Source organism: Scyliorhinus torazame, chromosome 17, assembly GCF_047496885.1.
Source record: "Scyliorhinus torazame isolate Kashiwa2021f chromosome 17, sScyTor2.1, whole genome shotgun sequence".
NCBI classification, from domain to species: Eukaryota; Metazoa; Chordata; class Chondrichthyes; order Carcharhiniformes; family Scyliorhinidae; genus Scyliorhinus; species Scyliorhinus torazame.
In genome coordinates, this window is record NC_092723.1 from 180,377,499 (window position 1) to 180,400,658 (window position 23,160).

The following is a 23,160-nucleotide window of genomic DNA, read 5'->3' on the forward strand; positions in this document are numbered from 1 at the left end:
GTAGCCCGGCGAAGGATTCTTCTTCAGTGGAAGGATGCGAGATCCCCAAGCGTGGAATCCTGGATTAACGACATGGCGGGGTTTATTAAATTGGAGAAGGTAAAATTTACCTTAAGGGGATCTGTGCAAGGGTTCTTCAGGCAGTGGCAGCCGTTCCTAGACTTCCTGGCGGAGCGTTAGGAGATGGTCAGCAGTAGCAGCAAATGGCGGGGGGCGGAGTTGTGTCTAGTAGGGGATGCACTATTGTTTACTGTTTAATGTTTATTTGTTTATTTATGCATTTTTGTTCTTGTTGTTTTATTATTTGTGTAAAGGGGGGGTTCTATTTTTCTGTTGCGATAATCTTTAAAAAAGTTTGAATAAAAATTATTTTAAAAACAAAAAAATTCCATCGCCTCCTCTGGTGTCCCAAAATAATGTTCTCGCCCGTTGTGCGTCACCCAGAGGCGGGCTGTGTACAGCATCCCAAACTTCATCCCTTCTTAAAAAAGGGCCAACCTTCACCCGATTGAACCCGGCTCTCCTCTTCACCAGCTCTGCGCCCAGTTCCTGGTACAACCGGTGCTCATTGCCCTCCCAGGGCACCTCCTCACCTGCCTTGCCCACCACAATATCTTCTCCTTGTCGAGGAATCAGCGGAGCCGCACCACCAGCGCCCTCGGCCGCTCGTTCGCCTGCGACTTCCTCATCAGCGCCCTATGCGCCCGGTCGACCTCCTGGGGCCGGTTGAAGGCCCCCTCCCCATCAATGTCTCCAGCATCTGAGCTACATATGAGCCAGCGTTCGCACCCTTGATGCCTTCAGGCATCCCCACGAAGCGGTTCTCCAGATCGTCCACCTTCTCCTTTAGCCGCTTCTGGGTCTCCCGCATCATTCCAATCATGGCCGCCAACAAGGTAAGCTGCTCCTCGTGCTCCCCACTGCCTCCTCCACTTTCTGAATATCCTAATCCTGGATCTCCAGCCCCTGTTCCACCCAATCAATGCCAGCTTACAGTGATTCCATCGCCTTGGCCAGGTCTTCCTGGGCTTCCCTCCTCTGCCGGCTGAACTTCTCATTTCAGACGTCCACCAGCTGCTCCATTGAGCACTGAGCAGGCAGGGCTGACCCTTTCGCCTCCGTCATCTTCACCTGTGGCCCACAAAGAATTTCTTGCTCCAACGGCTCCCTTCTTCTCGACCCACTTTTGGTCCGTGGATCCACCCACCAGCACCACCAGTGGAGTTTAACTTTCTTCAATCACCTCGACACCTTTTTCCACCAAACCATCCGCCAGCAAATGGGGAAAAGGACCAAAAAAGGACTCTGCCTCGAGTGGGAGCTGCCAAATGTGCGACCACCAGCTCCATGGCCGCCACCGGAAGTCACATTGGGTAAATTTAATTGTAATTTTTCCAACCACAGTCCCTGAAGTTCCAGGGTAAGTGACTGAAAAATACAAAGGCTGGATTCACCGTTTTCGAGGCTAGGTGCCATGGATTTTTACGATGCCAAAATCGGCGCCGAACCCTCACCGATCCTGCGCCCAGTGGGGGGCCTAGCCGCCGCGCCGGTTAAACTCCCGGCACCCACAATATAAATGGCTGTAGAATGGCCGGGTCCGTGGCCGCGAATGCCCAAGGCGACGACCTGCAGTGGTCGTGCCGTAAAACATGGCGACGGCCGTGCGTGGACACAACCGGCCAAATACCGCCCCCCCCCCCCCTCACCCCCCCCCCCCCCCCCCCCCCGGCCATCCCCTGGCCACCCCCCACCAGTCCCCCCTGCTCTCGAGGAAGCCCGCCAGGCCAGCAGCACGGCTCCCGACCGACTGTGGCAGCGCTGGATACAGTCCCGCCGCCACACCGGGTTCCCGACCGCTGAGGCCACGCGACAACCGCGTCGGCGGGAACGCGGCCCATTGGGGGAGGGGCGTTGGGGGAGGGCTTTCAGATGACGCGCCAATGCCATTCAAACGGCGCGCGACACCATGATGCCATTTCGGAGGGGGCGGCGGATAAAAAACTGGTGCAAACCGGCCCCCCCCCCCCGATTACGGCGTCGGAAGGGATTCTCCACCCGATCGCCGATTACAATATCGGCATCGGGCAACGGTGAATCCCACCCACTATATGTATTGTAGCATAAGGATCCTATCACAAAACAAAAAAACTTGCCCATCAATCTTCCAGCAAGTGGCAGATGACAACACTGAAACGTAGTAACTCTATATCACAGACTACACATCATCATCATAGAATTTACAGTGCAGAAGGAGGCCATTCAGCCCATCGAGTCTGCACTGGCTCTTGGAAAGAGCACCCTACCCAAGGTCAACACCTTCACCCTATCTCCATAACTCAGTAACCCCACCCAACACTAAGGGCAATTTATCATGGTCAATCCACCTAACCTGTACATCCTTGGACTGTGGGAGGAAACCGGAGCACCCGAAGGAAACCCACGCAGACACGGGGAGGATGTGCAGACTCCGCACAGACAGTGACCCAAGCCGGAATCGAACCTGGGACCCTGGAGCTGTGAAGCAATTGTGCTAGCCACAATGCTACCGGGCTGCCCTTCGTCAGCCATTCTTCTGAAGATCATTCTTCAGCCATTACAAATCCATATGAAAAAAATCAGTTTGTTGTTTTAAATTTATAAGGGAGCACAAACCGGTAAGTTAATGGAATGAGTGCGTTACAAACAAAATAGATGGAGGGATTTAGTAATTTACCAAAGAGCAAATGACTAGAAATCTCTAACACCCTTCGGCAAACGTCGGTTCTGTTTCCTGCACCTCTCAGCTGCTCATTTTTTAATAAATCACCCTGTCCCCCCTCGGTCCTCTAAAAATAACCCAAGCGCAGAGTCTACAGCTTGGCCCTGAATTGATTCATTTCCTTACTTCTTGCAGATTCATTAAGCTATTCCTTGCTCTCTTGGCTGATCTCAATTATTAAAGCATGAAAGAAGAGAGGAATTTCAGTTTTGTCTCCACTAGTGTTCAATCAGCGGTTAACTTGTTAAAGTAAGACTGCGCCATCGATGAACGGATATAAAAAAAAAGTGTTGGAAAATGTACGTCGAGGGGATGTGGCGCGGACAGGCCGGCATGGATCAGTGCCGGCAGGTCCCAGGCTCAGATAAACAAGGAGGATTAGTGTCAAGGAGGGCAATGGCTGTAAAAGACCTGCCAAATCCAAAAATGGTAGTTGATATGAAGGTGATTTTAATAAGGACATGGGGGGCGGGATTCTCCAAAATGGAGGCAGAGTGTCCACGCCGCCGTGAACGCCGTCGCGTTTCATGACGGCGTGAAATGGGCGCGGGCACTACCGATTCTGGCCCACACAGGGGGCCAGCACGACGCTGGAGTGGTTCACGCCGCTCCAGCCCCCCTTCCCGGCGGCAACTGGGCGCCGCGCCAACCTACGCATGCGCGGGGGACGTCCTCAACGTGCCGGCCCTGACGCAACATGGCGTGGGAGCTCAGGGGCCGGCCACGTAACAAACTAGGGCCGGGGCTGGAGAGGTCGGCCCGCCAATCGGTGGGCCTCGATCGCGGGCCAGACCCCATCGGAGGCCCCCACCCCGGTGAAGGAACCCCCCCCCCCCACACAGGCCGCCCCCCCCAACCCTGCGCGCAGAATTCCCGCCGGCTGCGAGCAGGTGGGGATGGTGCTGCCTGGACTCTGCCGTTTCCACGCGGCCCATCACGGCCGGAGAATCAGTGGCCCGGCCACGGACAACGGGTTGCGACCGGCGCCGCGCCAGGCGCGCCGTGCAAATGGCGCCGATTCTCCGCTCCTCGGGGAATCGCGTGCTGGCGTGGCGCGGTTGTGGCGATTCTCCGGCCCGGCGCGGGACTCAGAGAAACCCGCCCGGGGAGTCCACACCGGGTAAGAATAGCAAACTTTGGTTTATTTACAATTACGTTATATACAACTCCCGGTACGACCCGACTGGGTCTTTTCTCAGTCAAAGCATTAGGATCATAGATTTACAGTGCAGAGGGAGGCCATTCAGCCCATTGAGTCTACACAGGCCCCTGAAGGAGCACTCTATCTAAGCCCACACCTCCACCCTATCCCCCAACCCAGCTACCCACCTACATTTTAAGGGCCGACCTTATATACACAGTTGAATGGAATTCCCCCACCCCTCAGCAGGGGAGCTCGTACTCCACAAGCACCACGGGGAAGCTGATCATTCCCGCCCCGTAAGTCCCGTGCGGGATTTTACAGCAATTGATCAGCATTATTTCTGGCTCCCCATATAAATGGGGAAAAGCCAAAAGGGGGGAAACCAACCAATCAACCACTTAATTGACTCCATCCTGGCCAAGCCTTCTAATGTTAGGGCTAAACCCAGTAATTACAAGATAAATTAGAATTAAATCTGATAAAACAGGGGGGGGGAGCTTCCTGAGAATTATGGATATGTTCTTTGTCGCTGGGATTAGTCTGTCCTTTATGAGGAATTGGCACGGCTTCTCATTACTGTATGTACTTGTTGTAACAGAAAGAAAGTTTGTTAATGATCCCAACTTTCACCTTTATGGGGACATTAATCTGCATAAACCCACCGTATCCACTCTGCACCTGTCATTACAACGAATGTGTCAGAATTGCTGCATCTAGCTAAGTCAAGGCTATTGACGAGAGTGCACAAGGTAAGGGTCATCTTCACCAATTATAGGCAGGATTTTCCTTTGAGAATTGGGAAACGGAAGTGGGATTGTTTCCAGCTCCAGGAAAGGCCTTCCTCGGAAAATGGTCACTGACTCTGATTGTCACAGCAGCTTGGGGATGGGTGTGGCAGCTAGTGAACGGCTGAGGGGACTGGGAATGGAGGCAGGACTGCTCAAGAGCAAGCCCGCTTTGAGCAGCCAACGGTAACCATTACTGTGGCCTTCAGCTTGAAAAATGCCTCAGGCGAGGCAGAGGCCTGAAACCCAGGACGGGACAGCCTCTCAATGTGCAGATGTGGGCCGAGAGGATCTCCTCAAGGCAGTGAGGGACAGGAGGAAGGTCCTCATCCCAGCGGATGGCGGAAGGAGACCACCCCTTCTCTCTCCCCCCCCCCCCCCCCCAGTCCAAGCAGGCAGGGATGGAGGTAGCTCAGCGGAAGGAGTGAGGTGTTCAGAAACTGGGTACCTAAGAACATAAGAACTAGGAGCAGGAGTAGGCCATCTGGCCCCTCGAGCCTGCTCCGCCATTCAATGAGATCATGGCTGATCTTTTGTGGACTCAGCTCCACTTTACCGCCCGAACACCATAACCCTTTAAAACATTCAATGAAGGAGCCTCAACTGCTTCACTGGGCGAGGAATTCCATCGATTCACAACCCTTTGGGTGAAGAAGTTCCTCCTAAGCTCAGTCCTAAATCTACTTCCCCTTACTTTGAGGCTATGCCCCCTAGTTCTGCTTTCCCCCGCCAGTGGAAACAACTTCCCTGCATCTATCCTATCTATTCCCTTCATAATTTTATACGTGTCTATAAGATCCCCCCCGCATCCTTCTAAATTCCGAGTGCAGTCCCAGTCGACTCAACCTAGAACATAGAACATAGAACTGTACAGCACAGTACAGGCCCTTCGGCCCACGATGTTGTGACGAACTAGTCTGAAACTAAGATCAAATCAACCTACTGCCAATCATTCTAGTGCACTCCATGTGCCTATCCAATAACCGCTTGAAAGTTCCTAAAGTGTCCGACTCCACTACCATAGCTGGGAGTGCGTTCCATGCCCCAACCACTCTCTGAGTAAAGAACCTACCTCTGACATCCCTCCTATATCTTCCACCATGAACCTTATAGTTATGCCCCCTTGTAACAGCTACATCCACCCTCAGGTCAGACAACTGGGTATTCACCCTACAGCATACACACCAGCTGAGGAGCCTGAGAACACATGCTGCTCTTGAACTGGGAGCAATGTGTACCCAGGGCATTCACTCACCCCTCAGAAATCCTCAGAGTCACAGTGATACCAAGGAGCAATCAGAACAGAAACATACAGCTTCCAATGAACAAGAACTGTTGCCATTGGCCATAGAGGCCAGCAAAGCATTATCACACTCTCTTTCCTCACAGAAGAAATTGGCTCACGATTCCCACAAGAGTTCAGTTCCCCCTCTTGCATTGCCCACAGATGCAGATGTCAAGACAATAAACGGACCTCCTAATAATCACCAGGCCAAGTGTAGTCACAGCAGAGCTTGAAAGAAGCTCCCTCACACTTTACAAGCACGCCCTCCGTTAGCATGGATACAATCACATTAATCAGTTCCTGAGTGCATTTACAAAGGTTGACACTGGATGATGATCATGGCATTAGTGTGTCGGAGGAGGAACCAAAGCAGAGACAACTGTGATCAGTTCTCCTCGAGAAGGGAGGTCGGACACAGCACTGCTCAGCAGTGCACAGACTTAAAGGACAGTGGGCTCAATCCAGAACGACAGTAGCAGATGTGCATATGTCAGAGTTCCCTGAAGCAGGGCATGGTCTTGCCTCGACTTCGTCCCATTTCTCTACTCCAAACTTTTGGTCAATCCTCCTCCTAATCTCTTAGTTGTTGCTTAGGAACATATGAGATGGAAAAAAAACCTACCTAAATTCTTTTAGTATACCTTAAACCATTTTGGTACTCACATGATGAAATAATATCAGCGTTATTATCTAATTATGACAATCAAGCTCTATCAATTAATCCACAACGTAACCAGACCTGAAACGAGTCCAATGGTGCAAGGTTTGGTAGCCAGAAGTGAGGATAAAAAAGACCCGTTTCTCCCAAGCATGCTACACCTGGCATATGGCATTTCTCAAATCGTTCATATACATAGGGCGCGATTCTCCGAGCCCCGCGGCGGACCGGAGAATCGCCGCAACTGCACCACGATGTCCCCGACGACATGGTGCGGAGAATCGCCGCCATTTGCGCCAGCGTGTTTGACGCGGCGCCGACCGCCCACCGCTGGAAACGGCGGGGCCGCCGATTCTCCAGCCCGGAAGGGCCGAGCGGCCGCGCTTATAAGACAGAGTCCCCGCCGGTGCCGTTCACCCCTGGTCGCTGCCAGCGGGAACTCTGCGCGAAGGGTCGGGGGCGGCCTGTGAGGCGGGCAAAAGTGCTCCTTCACCGGGGGGGGGCCTCCGATGGGGTTTGGCCCGCGATCAATATTGTTTCACGTAAGAAATATAAGTGATTTGCATCTGAATTAATCAAGACTCTGCTTCCACCATTTACCGCTGACATAATGGGGTAGATATTAACTTTTGAGCAGTGGAGGGGAAGGGATGTCCAAATAGGCCACAGCTCACCACATTGAGCACTGAGAATTGTCCAGTGCCGCCCCCAGCACAATAAGTTACAATTTTAAACCAATACTGCCACACTCAAAATCGACTGACTAGCCATCACCTTATTTAGTCCCCTTAGAATCCCAAAACAGCAATCATAAAACTACCCACCCATCTCTTTTCTAATAAGTGTATACTCAATTTAGTCATCGTAACAAGGTTCACCATAATCCATTCTTTTAATCGTACTGGTTTCCCATTTTTGTATTCTTCCAAAAGCTTATTTTTTGGTTCCGTGCTACAGTGGCCAAAATAGTACATTTGCATCAGCAATTTAAAAAGTGGCATCCAAACATCGGAATTGCTTTTACAGTTCTGATAAATCATCGTTGACCAGAAACGTTTCTCTCTCCACAGATGAATCATAGAATTTACAGTGCAGAAGGAGGCCATTCAGCCCACTGAGTCTGCACCGGCCCTTGTAAAGAACACCCTACTTAAGCCCACGCCTCCACACTATCCCCATAACCCAGTTACCCCACCTAACCTTTGGGACAGTAAGGGGCAATTTATCATGATCAATCCACCTAACCTGCACATCTTTGGACTGTGGGAGGAAACCGGAGCACCCGGAGGAAACCCACGCAGACACGGGGAGAACATGCAAACTCCACGCAGGCATTCACCGAAGGCCAGAATTGAACCCGGGTCCTTGGAGCTGTGAGGCAGCAGTGCTAACCTTGTGCCACCATGCCGCCCCCACCGTGTCACCATGCCGCCCAGATGCTGCATGAACAGGAAGATCCAGAAGGCCATGCTGCTTTAGACTGACATGCGATGACTCGGATTGATTGATGAGACGGTGGACAATGAATGGGACTAAAAGGCGGTGTTCTGCCTAGTAACAGGGGGTGATTGATTCTCTTTCCACGGAAATGGTTCAGAGACCTAAAGAGCTTTGAGTTTCACTTTTGGCAGTGAAGGGAGAAAAGCTCTCTTTTCGCCACTCTGTTTTCTCCATAAATAAACAGCGAATTCTCACCGAAAGGACTGTGGGAACCAACTTTCTCTGCAGAAAAGGACTGATGCAAGCTCAGACCAGAACCTGGTAACCCACTCTCTGCAGAGCAGGCTGATGTGAAGCCAGGGGCCTCTCCTGGAAAAGCCGTGAGTAAGATATTGCTAACTGCAAGGAGGGTCATTGTGGGCTGTAGACCAGAGACTTTAAACCACACTCATATTGTGAAGAACGTGCACTAAAGAACTCATCTTGTGAAGCAATGACTCTTTTCTTTTGACCTTAACCCTTATTAATTTTACCCCTTTCCACCCCTCTGTGCTTGTCTGTCTTGTGTGCCTGGATAGAATGTGGGGCATTTGAAGGGGGAGTCAGATATTAGCTTGACTTTTAGCAGCTGTATTCACTGCATATTTCATATTTGTTCCAGTTATTAATAAGCAGTATTTGTGTTTAAACTTACAAACTTGGTGACTGTAATTATTGGACGGCCGAGGGCCAAAGATTTCAGATTATTTTAGAAGAATTATTGATGAATTCACTTGTGTTGTGACTCCGGGATCAGTGGGGCTGGAATTGACCGTGCCCTAGCCCAGGGTGTCCTAACTTTTCAATTTAACTAACGTGCCTTCCTAGATTTTTTTCATCCTCAATGTAGTTTGCATATCTCTTAATAGAATTTAGCTTCCCTCCTACTGACCCAACTTCCAAGTAGTTTAAAATCTTCCTGTATTTTACAGTTTAGCATTGCAGTCAATCACCTTTCTTAGTTTTCGAGCACACTAATTTAGCCACTGTGTTCGAGACTCTTTCTAAAAAAAAAACGTTTATGAACAAATTTTCCAATATAACATCATTGCATCCAAATACTACACAAAAGTTAACAATATTTTAACCCTGCTACCCCACTAACCCAAAAACAAACAATCCCCTGTACCCCTCGCCACCACTAGCATCCGACGGTGACCAAGTTCCTGAAATAGGAAATAAACAGCTGCCACCTCAGGTAAAACCGTTCAGCTGACCCTCTCATTGCATACTTGATTGTTTCCAAGTACAAAAATTCCATTGTTTCACTTAACCACGCCGCGCGGCACTGGGCCGGGCTAGATATTTCCAGCGAAAGAAAAGTCGTCTTTGGGCTATTAAGGAAGCGAAGGCAAGAGCATCCAGCTACATCCCCGTCTGCAACTCCGGTAAGTCTGAGATCCCAAAAATAGCCATCAGAGGTAATGGTTCCAAGTCAACCCCAAGAATTCTTGACGTGGTGCTGAAAAATGAGACCCAGAGGCTCACACGCTTACTGCAGGACCTGAACATGTGCGTGGGATGCACGCATGCACTGCACGCACCCATCCGCGGAAAGATCACTCATTCGTGCCCTAGTCAAATGTGCCCAACGCACCACCTTGAATTGAATCAGGCTAAACCTAGTGCAAGAGGAAGTAGAGTTGACTCTATATAGGGCCTCACTTCACACCCTGCCCTCAAACCCCAGACCCATCTCCTCCTCCCATTTCCTTTTAGTCTCGTCCCACAGGACCCAGCCGACTATAGATCTCCGACACCCTCCCCTACTTCAACCACTGAAATAACTCCATTAACGAGGGTGGGAGGGAGGGGCCAAAGGGAAGGACCTCCTTGCGCACAGTCTCGCACCTGGTAGTACCAAAACTGCGTATCTCTTGGGAATTTGTACTTCCCCAGTCACTCCTCGAAGCTAGCGAACCTGTCACCATCAAACAAGCCACCAAACCGCTCTAACGCTTCCTCCCTCTAAGCCCCAAAGGACAAATCCAAAACCACCAACACAAAATGGTGGTTTCCACAAATTGGGGCCAGCACCGACATATCACCCAGTTTAAAGTGCCACCTAAACTGTCCCCATATTTTCAAGATAGCTACCACCACCAATTGGCAGTCCAATTCATCAGAGAAAACAGGAGGGAAGCAGTGACCAATATTCTCGAACTGGTGCCTTTAAAGTCGCTCCTCTCGATCTGCCCCCACATGGACACCGTCCCTCTACACCACCCCCACTCCATTTCCATGCTCGACGCCCAATAGTAGTGTAACAGGTTGGGCAATGCTAGGCCCCCTGACTGTCTATCCCTTTATAAGAACCCCCTTCGGCCACGTGGGGTCCTGCCCACACAAATAAAAGACAAGATCATCTTGTTGACTCCAGCAAAGAAAGATTTTGAAAGGAAAACTGGAAGCACCGAATCAAAAATAGAAATCTTGGGAGGATATTCATTTTGACCGACTGAACCCTCCCCCGCCAAAGTCAGCGGGAGATTATCCCATCTCTTTAGGTCATCCTTCACCGCTTTATATATAATCTTTAATTATTGTCACAAGTAGGCTTACATTAATACTGCAATAGAATTACCTTCAACGCCTCCCAAAGCATGGAAGAGGAAATCTCCTCATTCCTATTAAATCTCAAATACTCCTCAATGGTGGAGGAGATTCTCTCGCAAAAGCTTTTATCTGCCAATAGCAAAGCATCCAACCTCCATGGGGGGCGCTGAGCGGGGGTCCGCGAAACTCTGAGCTCCAGTTTAACATTCTTTTTTTTCCTTTACCTTGGTTTTTTTTTCAATGTTAAAGATGCTACATAAATGGCTGTATTTCATGGGCCTGCAGGAGTGGGTTAGAACATAGAACATACAGTGCAGAAGGAGGCCATTCGGCCCATCGAGTCTGCACTGACCCACTTAAGCCCTCACTTCAACCCTATCCCCTTAACCCAATAACCCCTCCTAACCTTTTTGGTCACTAAGGACAGTTTTTCATGGCCAATCCACCTAACCTGCATGTCTTTGGACTGTGGGAGGAAACCGGAGCACCCGGAGGAAACCCACGCAGACACGGGGAGAACGTGCAGACTCCGCACAGACAGTGACCCAAGCCGGGAATCGAACCCGGGACCCTGGAGCTGTGAAGCCACAGTGCTAGCCACTATGCTACCGTGCTGCCCAGTTAGTAAATGTAGTCGAGGGGGAGGAGCATGACAATCGCATCAGAGAGTTGGAGGCTCGAGTTCCCGTCACCTTCCCACCACCAGGGCATTCTGCCAGCAGTGGGGAATATGGAGGACGGCCCTCTCACCCAGAAGCCAATTATGGGCCAATTCCCGCTGCTGTTGGCATTTTACCAGCAGCAGGTGGGCACTCCGTTGCGTTAGGAGGCTGCTGGGTCAGCCCTTTGGGTTGGGAGTGGGGGGTCCTCCTTTGTGGGCCTCTTGGCCCACTCGAAGGGCACCCGGCAGCACTGGCCTCCTCTGTGACTAACATCTCTCCGGCTTTCACCAACAAACCATCCCCCTCCCCATCTGACTGGCCCCATCATCACCTGACACCACTGAGCTTGCTGGGAGAGTGGCGGCAATCGCTGCATCTCTCAAATGGGTGCAGTGCTAGCAGTATCCACCACTCCCACTGTTGGGTCTGAAGGGCTGCTGGCACTCTGATTATCCTACCAATTTTAAAGGCAGCTCGCATCCCATAAAAGGGAGAAAGCTCTAGGCAGCGGGTCATCAACTGCTAGGTAGACATAAAACCCAGCTGGGGATTTCCCACCATTGGCGCCAGCCCCCCCCCCCCCCCCCCCCCCCGATAAAACGTTAGCTGTTTTTTATTGTCATCAGATAACTAAGCCTTCCTCGGAAAAACACTTGTTGACCAAGACTCCATTCCGTAGGCGCAACCCAAACGTTTCACTTGAAATTTATTTGAAGTCGCACCCATTGTGCTGATGTCAAAACGGGCTCAAGTGTTCTCCCAAATTCAGTCGAATGAGCCCAGACTCAAAATGAGTGAGTGAAAATTGGCACAAGCGAGTGAAAATCATCAGAGGTAAGGAAACACCAAACCCTCAGCAGCATATTTCTTCTTTTGACTTCCAATTCATTTAACCATCATTCATGCACATCAGGCATAGCTTTTCTATGAACCTGCAATTGAGGTAGCCTTGCAAATTTTAACGTGACCTATTTTGTCAGAAATTGCATTTACAGAAGCACATAGCAGAAAGCAAGTCTCAGTCAGGATAATTTACTTAAAAATGATCAGAAAATTGTAATTAATATACTTTTGCTCCCGGCTGCATTTGAAAATCTACAGTCAATGTTGAGGGATCCAATGAACAAGCGCAATTAGAGAATACTTGCATTGGAGTGTCAGAGGCATGCCCAGTTCTGTGGGTGGAGATTCACTCGGATGCGGAGTTTGATGGAATATTGCTAAAGGTTGATGAATCCCGGGCATATTGTTAAATGCACAACTCACTCATGCCTGAAATTCAATGATCTGTTCGGCTTCTTCACTTGTTTGTGTCCATATTACCCAGGTGTCCAATAACAAATGCGGGGGAAATTTGAGGCTGTCATGTTTAATGAAAATGATATTTTTTTGCCTTGGGTATGTGGCCATAAATCTCACACATAGGATTTGCCCAGTGCTGGCAGCTTTGTGTAGAAAGTCTCTTCTTTGTGTTACATGGCTCAGAGCGACACGGAAAACCCTAGTAGGCACAATGCCAATATTTAAAAGTGGCATAGCGGAAAATATGTTATAACAAACTATTACTTTTTTCATTGACTTGTAAATGACTGAGACATTTTGACATGTCAAGATTCTAACATGTTCTTTGATTTGAATATCAGAAAAACAACCAGATTTCTTATTATAATTCACCTCCCAAGCCCACAATCTCCACTGCATAGACTGACATGGGCAGTAGGTAGATGAGAACATTGTCATGATATTCATATTACCATATCATGGTGCAATCACACACACACACTGATGGACTGATCAACGGACCAATCAACACACGCGCAACATCACAGCCAATCACCAGTGAGAGCACACGCACTATAAAACAGGGAACACCACAGTTCCTGCTCATTCTACCAGGAGATAGCTCAGAGCACAGAGCTCACAGCGTGTCACTCAGACATACACCATGTGCTGAGTGCCTCTCTAAGATAGTGTTAGGGCTGGGTCCACAGGTTAACGGGTAAAGAACGAACCACAGCCATGAGTTAACAGATGTTGTTATCAAGAGTAATAAAACACAGTTGTACCATCTACAACCGTGTTGGTTTGTTTGTATAGCGGAACACCCAACACGACATAGTACCAGGTTTGGAACCCAGCAACTGTGAGACCTACCTGCACATCTTCAGCGATCCGCCATCCTGCGCCATGGACACCATCAGCCCGCCGCAGCCGCTCCAAATCGCTGGAAACTTCGGCGTCAACTGGAAGCTGTTTAAACAGTGCTTCCAGTTCTTCCTAGAAGCCACAGAAAGGGAGAGCGCTTCGGACACCAGGAAGATCGCCCTCCTCCTCTCCACGGCAGGGCAACACGCCTTCCACATCTACAACTCCCTGGTATTCGCGGAAGGTGAGGACAAGACGAAGTACAAGACGGTCCTTCTAAAACTTGAGCAACACTTCAGCGTCGAGGTGAATGAGAGCTTCGAGAGGTACCTCTTCCAGCAGCGCCTGCAGGGTAAGGATGAGCCTTTTCAATCTTTTCTGACACACCTCCGTATCCTCGCGCAGTCCTACGGCTATGAGGCCACCTCCGATTCCATGATCCGGGACCAGATAGTTTTTGGGGTCACCTCGGGCACCCTACGCCAGCAGCTCCTCAAAATCAAGAGCCTCACCTTAGCCACCGCCATCGAAACCTGCGTCCTCCACGAAAACGCGACCAGCCGGTACTCCCAATTCCAGGCGGCCGAATCGGCACGGCCGGGGTCCTATGAGGCCGAGCGGGTCCAGTCGATTGAGTTCCTCCCGGCCCGCGGCCCAGACGAGGGCGGCCATTTCGCGCACTTTCCAAGGCCTCCCGCGCTTGTACACGCCAAAAGAGATGCCGACGCAGAGGGACGTGACGCGCAGGCGCGCTCTACACAGGACAAAACTGCGCATGCACGGTGGCGCAACGAACGCCATGATGTCATGACGTGCGGCAACTGTGGATCTGCACATTTAAAGCGGCAATGTCCAGCACAAAATCGACAATGCCTCCGCTGTGGCAAGATGGGCCACTACGCTGCCTGCTGTCGAGCAGCTCAACCTGCCAACGCTCCCCAATTCCGCCAGCCTCGCAGGGATGTGCGGGCCATTCAGCCTCCATACACCGAGTCATACCCTGACGACGTACAGACCGGTGATACCGACGACCGGGAAGCCTTCCGTGTTGCGGTAATTGACAGAAATCGGATGTCCCCAAGTAGGACCCACCAGCCGATGCCAGTGCACAGCGTCAATCCGGGTGATGAATGGTGTGCCACCCTAACGGTCAATCGATCACCAATCACATTCCGTTTAGACACTGGTGCCTCCGCCAATCTCATTGCGTGGTCAGCCTTCTACGCCTTGAAGATCAAACCACCGATTCGGCCATCCCGCTGTCAGATGGTCGATTACAACGGTAATGTTATCCCGGCCATGGGATCCTGCCAGCTCGAGGTTACACGCAATGCATACACAGCCACACTTTCCTTTGAGATAGTTGGATCCTCGAAGGACTCTCTGTTAGGCGCACAGGCGTGCAAGGTTCTCCACCTCGTTCAGCGGGTACACACTCTGTCTCCAGAAGGCGCGTCCGATTTCCCGGATGCAGATTTTAGGGCACAGCTCCACTTGCTCCTTGCCCACAACCAGGAGGCTTTCAAGGGCATGGGCACACTGCCCTACACTTACAGAATACGGCTCAAATTGGACGCCACCCCGGTCATTCACGCACCTCGTAGAGTCCCAGCACCACTCAAGGGCCGCCTCAAGCAGCAGCTGCAGGATCTCCAGGACCAAGGAGTGCTTTCCCGGGTCACGGAGCCCACGCCATGGGTCACCTCCATGGTGTGCGTAAAAAAGCCCTCTGGCGAACTCCAGATCTGCATCGACCCGAAAGACCTGAACAATAACATCATGAGGGAACACTACCCCATACCCAAACGGGAAGAGATCACGAGCGAAGTGGCCCGGGCTAAAATCTTGGATGCCTCAAAGGGTTTTTGGCAGATTCAGCTGGATCAGTCCAGCAGGAAGCTGTGCACCTTCAACACTCCATTGGCAGATACTGCTACAATAGGATGCCGTTTGGCATCATCTCGGCATCCGAGGTGTTTCATCGGATCATGGAACAGATGATGGAGGGCATCGAAGGGGTGCGCGTCTGTGTTGACGACGTCATCATCTGGTCCACCACACCACAGGAGCACATCAGTCGTCTCCAGCGCGTCTTTGCTCGGATACGAGAACACGGCCTGCGCCTCAACCGAGCCAAGTGTTCTTTTGGCCAAACTCAGCTAAAGTTTCTGGGGGACCACATATCCCGGTCAGGGGTGCGTCCGGATGCAGACAAAGTGACAGCTATTACAGCCATGCCGCAGCCGGCAGACAAGAAGGCAGTGCTACGCTTTCTCGGGATGGTCAACTTGCTGGGGAAGTTTATTCCCAACCTAGCCTCCCACACAACGGCTCTTCGCCACCTGGTGAAGAAGACTACGGAGTTCCAGTGGCTGCCCGCACACCAGAAGGAATGGGAGGAGCTCAAGATCAAGCTCACCACAGCCCCGGTATTGCCGTTCTTCGACACTGCTCGAGATATAAAGATCTCGACTGATGCCAGCCAGTCCGGCATTGGGACGGTACTCCTGCAATGGGACGACACTGCATCATGGGCCCCGGTCGCCTATGCCTCGCGGGCCATGACCCCCACAGAACAGCGCTATGCGCAGATTGAGAAGGCGTGCCTGGGTTTGTTAAAAGACATAGATAAATTCCATGACTATGTGTATGGTCTCCCTCAGTTCACCGTGGAAACCGACCATCGCCCCCTGGTCGGCATCATACAAAAGACCTTAATGAGATGACACCTCGCCTCCAGCGCATTCTGCTCAAGCTCCGGAGGTACGACTTCCAACTGGTCTACACCCCGGGAAAGGACCTCATCATCGCGGATGCCCTGTCCAGAGCAGTGAGCACACTGCCCGAATCGGGAGGGTTCGTCTGTCAGGTCGAAGCGCATGTGGCCTTCACATCAGCCAATCTGCCAGCTAATGATGCAAGTCTGGCCCGTATTCGCCGTGAGACAGCGGCTGACCCCCTTCTACAACGTGTGATGCGCCACATGACGGGAGGGTGGCTCAAAGGACAGTGCCCACAATTCTACAATGTCCGGGACGACTTGACCGTCATTGACGGTGTCCTCCTAAAGTTGGACCGGATTGTGATTCCACACAGCATGCACAGGCTGGTCCTCGAACAATTACACAAAGGCCATCTCGGGGTTGAGAAGTGCAGGCGGAGGGCCCGAGAAGCTGTGTACTGGCCGGGCATCAGCGACGACATCGCCAACATGGTGCTCAACTGCCCCACCTGCCAAAGGTTTCAGCCGGCGCAACCCCCTGAGACGCTTCAGCCCCATGATTTGGTAACGTCCCCCTGGGCAAAGGTGGGTGTGGACCTTTTTCATGCGCTCGGCAGGGACTACGTCATCATAATTGATTATTTTTCAAATTATCCGGAGGTCATACGCCTGCACGACTTGACATCATCAGCTGTAATCAGAGCATGTAAGGAAACCTTCGCTCGCCATGGCATTCCGCTTACCGTCATGTCGGACAACGGGCCCTGTTTTGCGAGCCATGAATGGTCTTCTTTTGCCGCTTCGTATGGCTTCACACACGTGACGTCCAGCCCTCTGCACCCCCAGTCCAATGGAAAGGCGGAGAAGGGCATTCATATCGTCAAGCGGCTCCTCTGCAAGGCTGCTGATGCCGGATCGGATTTCTGTTTAGCCCTGCTGGCCTATCACTCGGCCCCACTGTCCACGGGCCTCTCATCAGCCCAGCTGTTGATGGGTCGCGCCCTCAGGACCACCGTCCAGTCATGTTCCTAAACCCGACCATGCTCCAGTACTGCAAAGGATGCGACAGCAGCGTGCTCAGCAGAAGGTGGCTCATGACACTCGGGCAACTGATCTTCCTGCCCTGGCGCCTGGAGACAACGTCCGCATACACCTTCCAGAGGATGGCTGGTCGGCAACTGCTGAAGTTCTCCACCGCATGGTTCCCCGCTCATTCCTGATTCGCATGCCTGATGGCTCCATTCGCCGGCGTAATCAACGGGCCCTTCGGCTGCTTCCACACTGGCTACGTGATCATGCACCGGTGCCACGCCCTCCTGTTGTCCCTGATGTCGACTTCGTGGAGCTTCCTGCCACTATGCCTATTCCTCTATCGCCAGTGGCCAGGCCCATTCCTCAGCCGGTGGATCTTGACCCACCCTTGAGACGGTCAACCCGGATTCGTCGCCCACCTACTAGGCTGGACTTATGAGCCTGTTTGCACATTGGACTCACTGAATTGTTATGCAGCAATGTTAATGTGTTTTTCTTTTTGTCGTTTCAGGAGTTCTCTTTCGATATTTGATGATTGCACTTGTTTTGTTTGTGGTACAACCTTGTTGCTCTGTTGCACCTGACACCTTCCTATGTATATAGTTTAGCCTCATGTACATGTTGTAGATATTGCACACACATATTCAGCTGCACTCAGTACACACCAATATTTATTACCATATAGGCACATATCCTTGTGAAAAGGGGGGATGTCATGATATTCATATAAACATATCATGGTGCAATCACACACACACACTGATGGACAGATCAACGGACCAATCAACACACACGCAACATCACAGACAACCACCAGTGGGAGCGCACGCACTATAAAACAGGGAACACCTCAGTTCCTGCGCATTCCAGCAGGAGATAGCTCAGAGCACAGAGCTCACAGCGTGCCGCTCAGACATACACCATGTGCTGAGTGCCTCTCTAAGATAGTGTTAGGGCTGGGTCCACAGGTTAACGGGTAAAGAACGAACCACAGCCATGAGTTAACAGATGTTGTTATCAAGAGTAATAAAACAGAGTTGTACCATCTACAACCGTGTTGGTTCATTTGTATAGCGGAACACCCAACACGACAAACATGACCAACTCCAAGTTTCCTTCCAAGTTCCTCGTACACCATCACTCCTTAGACATATATCGCTGTTCCTTAATCGTCACCAGCTCAAAATCCTGGAACCCCCTAACTAACAACATTGTCGCAACACCGTCATCCTGGAGATGGCAGAGGTTCATGAAGACAGCCAACACCACTGTCTCAAAGGTAACTTGGGATGCTGGCCATGTCTATGATGTCCACGTCCCAAGAATAAATATACAATAGTGAAAGAAATTCCAATGATCACTTCGTCTTCATTTCTATTACACAGAATTACAATTAACCAAGTCATTTCCCCAACATTTCCATTATAAAAGATTTCAATAGGTCCAATTGTTCCTTATATACTCACCCTGTATCAAATTTCTTTGGACTAAATCAAACCTCATTCACTCCCATCATGTGGAAATCCAATTAACCAAATCACTTTTCATTCATTCCCATTCCATTGAAACACAATTGGGCAAATGGACTTTCATTATTCCTATGATACAAAATTCCTGATTGAGACATAGACTTTAACGGCATATCTCTGATTGGAGTACAGAAATGCCCGCCTACTGATGCAATAACTTACTGAAAAATATCAGTCCAGAACACGTCAGTCATTTTTCACACATTAGCAGAGTAAGAGTTGTATGGTGCATAATCAGGCATTCAAAAATACATTGTGTCCAAATTCACCAAAATTCAGAGATCACAAATTCCTACAAAAAGATCAATCTCAAGAAATCATTTTTCAAGCATCACATTTCCCGGCATAAATTACTCATTTTAATCCGTATTGACTACATTAATGATTTTTAACATCTCTAACTTCAATCTATAGCTAAAAGATTCATTTAGTAAATTTTCCTCCAGGTTTTTTAGGCTAATTTGTATTTGATAGGTTTTGTTAAATAATCGTAAATATGACCCTCTTTATATAGTATATGATATGGAACAGGAATGTATAAATGCACTGCATAGACTATATGATAAAATCAAAACAAGAGCACACACATGTTATGGGAATTCTAAATTAAGAGGGCTCGAGTTACAATAAATTGACACCATGGTATTAGGCAGCGCAAGTTTTTGTTAACTTGTGTTCAATTCCAAGAAAACCACCCTGTTAGTTAAAGTAGGAGTTATTTTCCATTTGAAGAAGCACCAAAATAGTATTATTGTGAGCGTTTGTGACTCCACATCCTGCTCTCGATGAGTAGTTGCAATTTACTGTTCTCCTGTCCGAGATTTTCTCCATCACTCTGTCACTGCACTGCATTCCCCGTTTTGCTTTCTCTTTTTCATTCCTTTCTTTCCTTAAACCCTTATTCCGCACTCCCTTCCCAAGTTATTTTAATACAGTGCATCCAGCCCCCTTCATTCCCCTTCATTTTTTTGTGCTTTTCCAATTTCTCATTTTCAAATTCAGCACTTCCCGCCTCTCCTTATCCTCTCCCTTTCTGAATAAAGTGCTGTCAGTTTAAAAATCTGCTGCCTGACTTCCCCTTACTTTGATTTTTCTGAGTCCCATCTTGTTTCCCTGCATCTTTGCATTCGCTCCCTCGGCTCCAGTGTTTGCACAGCACTGATATTAGCTAATTATTCAGCCAGACAAATAAAACGCAAAAGGACCATGTAAGATGTGACTTGTGATTCATTAATATGTGATGACATTCAGAGTAATGAAACATTAACCCTAGAGTGAGATGATCCAAGTGCGGGGGGGGGTGACTAAAGACATACTGACCTGCTCCTGTATGAGCTGAAGCAGAGAGCTTCTATCCATATACAACCTTGAGCTTGCTGCACACACACCAGGCAAGAATTCTCTGCCTCTCCCAGCACTCAGACAGAAGCACAGGCACTCAAAGGCACTGAGGATAGCTTGCAAGGCAGTACCGATCCAGGCCCTCACTGCACAACGTCCTTCAACAGCCAACATCTACACAACAGAATGCCAACAAGCTCCTAGAAGAGATGCAGCCAATCATGTCCAAACAAATTCAGAGTGAGTGACATGGCTCGAACGTTTACTGTAGGATTTTTCGCCCAGTTGCTGCCTCAACAGCTCCCCCTGATGAGAGATAGTGAGCCCTACTCGAACATAATTACACTTACAGCACGGATACAGAGACTATACAGCCACGCTGCGGCTCTGCAGAGAATCAGAGAGGTACACAGCATCTTAAAGACTCCAATATTAACCCTTTCCTAGCTTCAAAATGTCTTTTACATTTTGTTTCTGAAGTTGCTGGTATTACGTTACCTTATTTCATCAGTGTTATACACAATTACATAAACCTCCTAAAATTATAAGGACTACCTCTGTGTAGTCTTTGCATCAAAACCTCACCGGGCATGAAACCAGGTGACCTATTCCTTGACCCCAATGAATGCCTCTCCATCGGATTTAATTATCAGGTCCAAATATACGTCCTCTCGTCACTTGTTACCTTTCAGCCATTGTACAGAACCATTAAATGCACCAATCCATTCTAAATGTCATCTCGCCCATCAATAGCAGTTGAGGCTCCTTCTTTAAACGTTTTTAAGAAAAAGATAGATGCCTTTCTAAAGAATAAAGGGATTCGGGGATATGGTGTACGGCCCGGAGAGTGGAGCTGAGTCCACAAAGATCAGCCATGATCTCATTGAATGGCGGAGCAGGCTCGAGGGGCCAGATGGCCGACTCCTGTTCCTAGTTCTTATAACAAATTCTAAATCATTCCAAGTCCGAGCAATTGTTTATCGATACTCGGTAACCAGTCTGTTTGCACAAGCTAAGAAAGGCTTAGCTTCATTGCAATGTGACCTGGAGCAATGCCTGCCCCTCGAGCACTGCTGCAGTAAGAGTTCAGTTCCATCTGTAGGGCGACACATCTCTCACACCCTTTGCTTTCGCAGTTGCGATATGCTCGAAGGTAAATGCTGAGGCAACTGCGGCATTGTTTCATTTTATCTTTTCGTACATGTTAAGAGGAATAAAAACATGCGGTACAGAAAGCAACTGCAATAAGGTTAAAGTTGACCTCATTACTGTCACTACAGCTGCGCCCTGTGGATAGTTATGCTGCCCAATGGAGAGAAAAGTAACAGGGTAAAATGCAGTTTGTTCAATTCATTAAAAAAATATTTTTATTGAAATTCTTTCATTTGGGGCTGTTTAGCACAGGGCTAAATCGCCGGCTTTGGAAGCAGACCAAGGCAGGCCAGCAGCACGGTTCGATTCCCGTAACAGCCTCCCCGAACAGGCGCCGGAATGTGGCGACTAGGGGCTTTTCACAGTAACTTCATTTGAAGCCTACTTGTGACAATAAGCGATTTTCATTTTCATTTTTCATTTTCATAACCAAAACAATCTAAAACAGCTAACTCAAGTTACAATACAAAAAGAACACAATAAACAATCGAGAACCCCAATTAACTTAACTCCCCCCCCCCCGCCCCCCAACATGAAACAAAACCCCTTAACAACTGACGGTGACTATCTCTTTAAAAAAGGAAATGAATGACTGCCATCTTAGGTAGAACCCTTCTACCGACCTGCGAATGGTGTACTTGACCTTCTCCAGATGTAAGAACGACATGAGGTCACCCAACCAGCCGAGGAACTGGGCGGGGCAGAAGATCTCCACCCCAGCGGAACTCGTCTTCAGGTTATTAATGAGGCAAAGGCGAGGACATCCACCTTCACCCCCGTCCGCTGCACCAGTGAGCCTGATACCCCAAATATGGCAAAAAAGGACATGGCTCCACTTCGACATTAAGTTTCTCTGACCTGGTGCTAAAGAAGGAGACCCAGAAGCACAGGGCAGCACGGTAGCACAGTGGTTAGCGCAGTTGCTTCACTGCTCCAGGGTCCCGGGTTCGATTCCGACTTGGGTCACTGTCTGTGCGGAGTCTGCACGTTCTCCCCGTGTCTGCGTGGGTTTCCTCCGGGTGCTCCGGTTTCCTCCCACAGTCCAAAGATGTGCAGTTAGGTGGATAGGCTATGCTAAATTGCCCATAGTGTCCACAAAAGGTTAGATGGGGTTACGGGGATAGGGTGGAGGTGTGGGCTGAGGTAGGATGCTCTTTCCAAGGGCTGGCGCAGACTCGATGGGCCGAATGGCCTCCTTCTGCACTGTAAATTCAATGATTCTATGAAAATTCTATGAACTTGGGACAAGACCAGAACGAATGAGTGTGGTTAGCCGGCCCCTGAGAATAATGTTCACACCTGTCCTCCACCCCAGAGAAAAAGCTGCTCGTCCTCGCCCTCGGCAATGAGCCCTGTGTGCCACCTTGAACACTAGACCAGACTAAGTCGAGCGCAAGAGGAAGTAGAGTTGATTTTGCGAAGAGCCTCGTTCCACACCTCATCATCCAATGGAACCGACTCCGCTGATAGGATCTGGCGGTAAATACACAAAGTGCTGCTCCCACCACACCCGGCCGATGACAAAATCCTCTTGAACAGGGAGTAGGGCGATGCCAAGGGAAAAGAGGGAAACATCGTGAATCTGAAAATATCAGAACAGATTGGAACCGGGGAGTTGACATTTCTGCCACAGCTCCGTAAAGCTGGTAAACCATGAACAAGTCCCCAAACCTCTTCAAACCCTTCGCTTCCCATGACTTAAATGTCGTGTCTAAACCCTCTGGCAAAAACAGGTGATTATTGCAGATCGGGACCAGCAACCTCATGGAACAAAGTTTAAAATGCTTTCTGAACTGTTTCCCAACTCTCAGGGTGGACACCCACCACCAGATTTGAGGACCATCTCACTGGAGAGAACAACATCAATGCCGTTACTAACGCCTCGAGGCTGGAACCCTCAGAAAAACCT

The 23,160-nt window shown here is 49.7% G+C and overlaps 1 protein-coding gene across 4 annotated transcripts in view; it reads right to left on the reverse strand.

Annotated features, from left to right (window-relative positions):
- rhbdl1 (rhomboid, veinlet-like 1 (Drosophila)) overlaps window positions 1–20,430 on the reverse strand; it is a 333,009-nt gene extending 312,579 nt beyond the window's left edge. The window contains exon 1 of one of the 4 annotated variants that reach the window (XM_072481756.1): window positions 20,079–20,430. In XM_072481756.1, coding sequence (XP_072337857.1) covers window positions 20,079–20,273 — 195 coding nt within the window. In that variant the 5' untranslated portion in view covers window positions 20,274–20,430. The remainder of the gene's footprint in view (window positions 1–20,078) is intronic. The other 3 variants (XM_072481757.1, XM_072481755.1, XM_072481758.1) reach the window with 3 other exon arrangements.
- Between the last annotated feature and the right edge of the window lie 2,730 nt (window positions 20,431–23,160).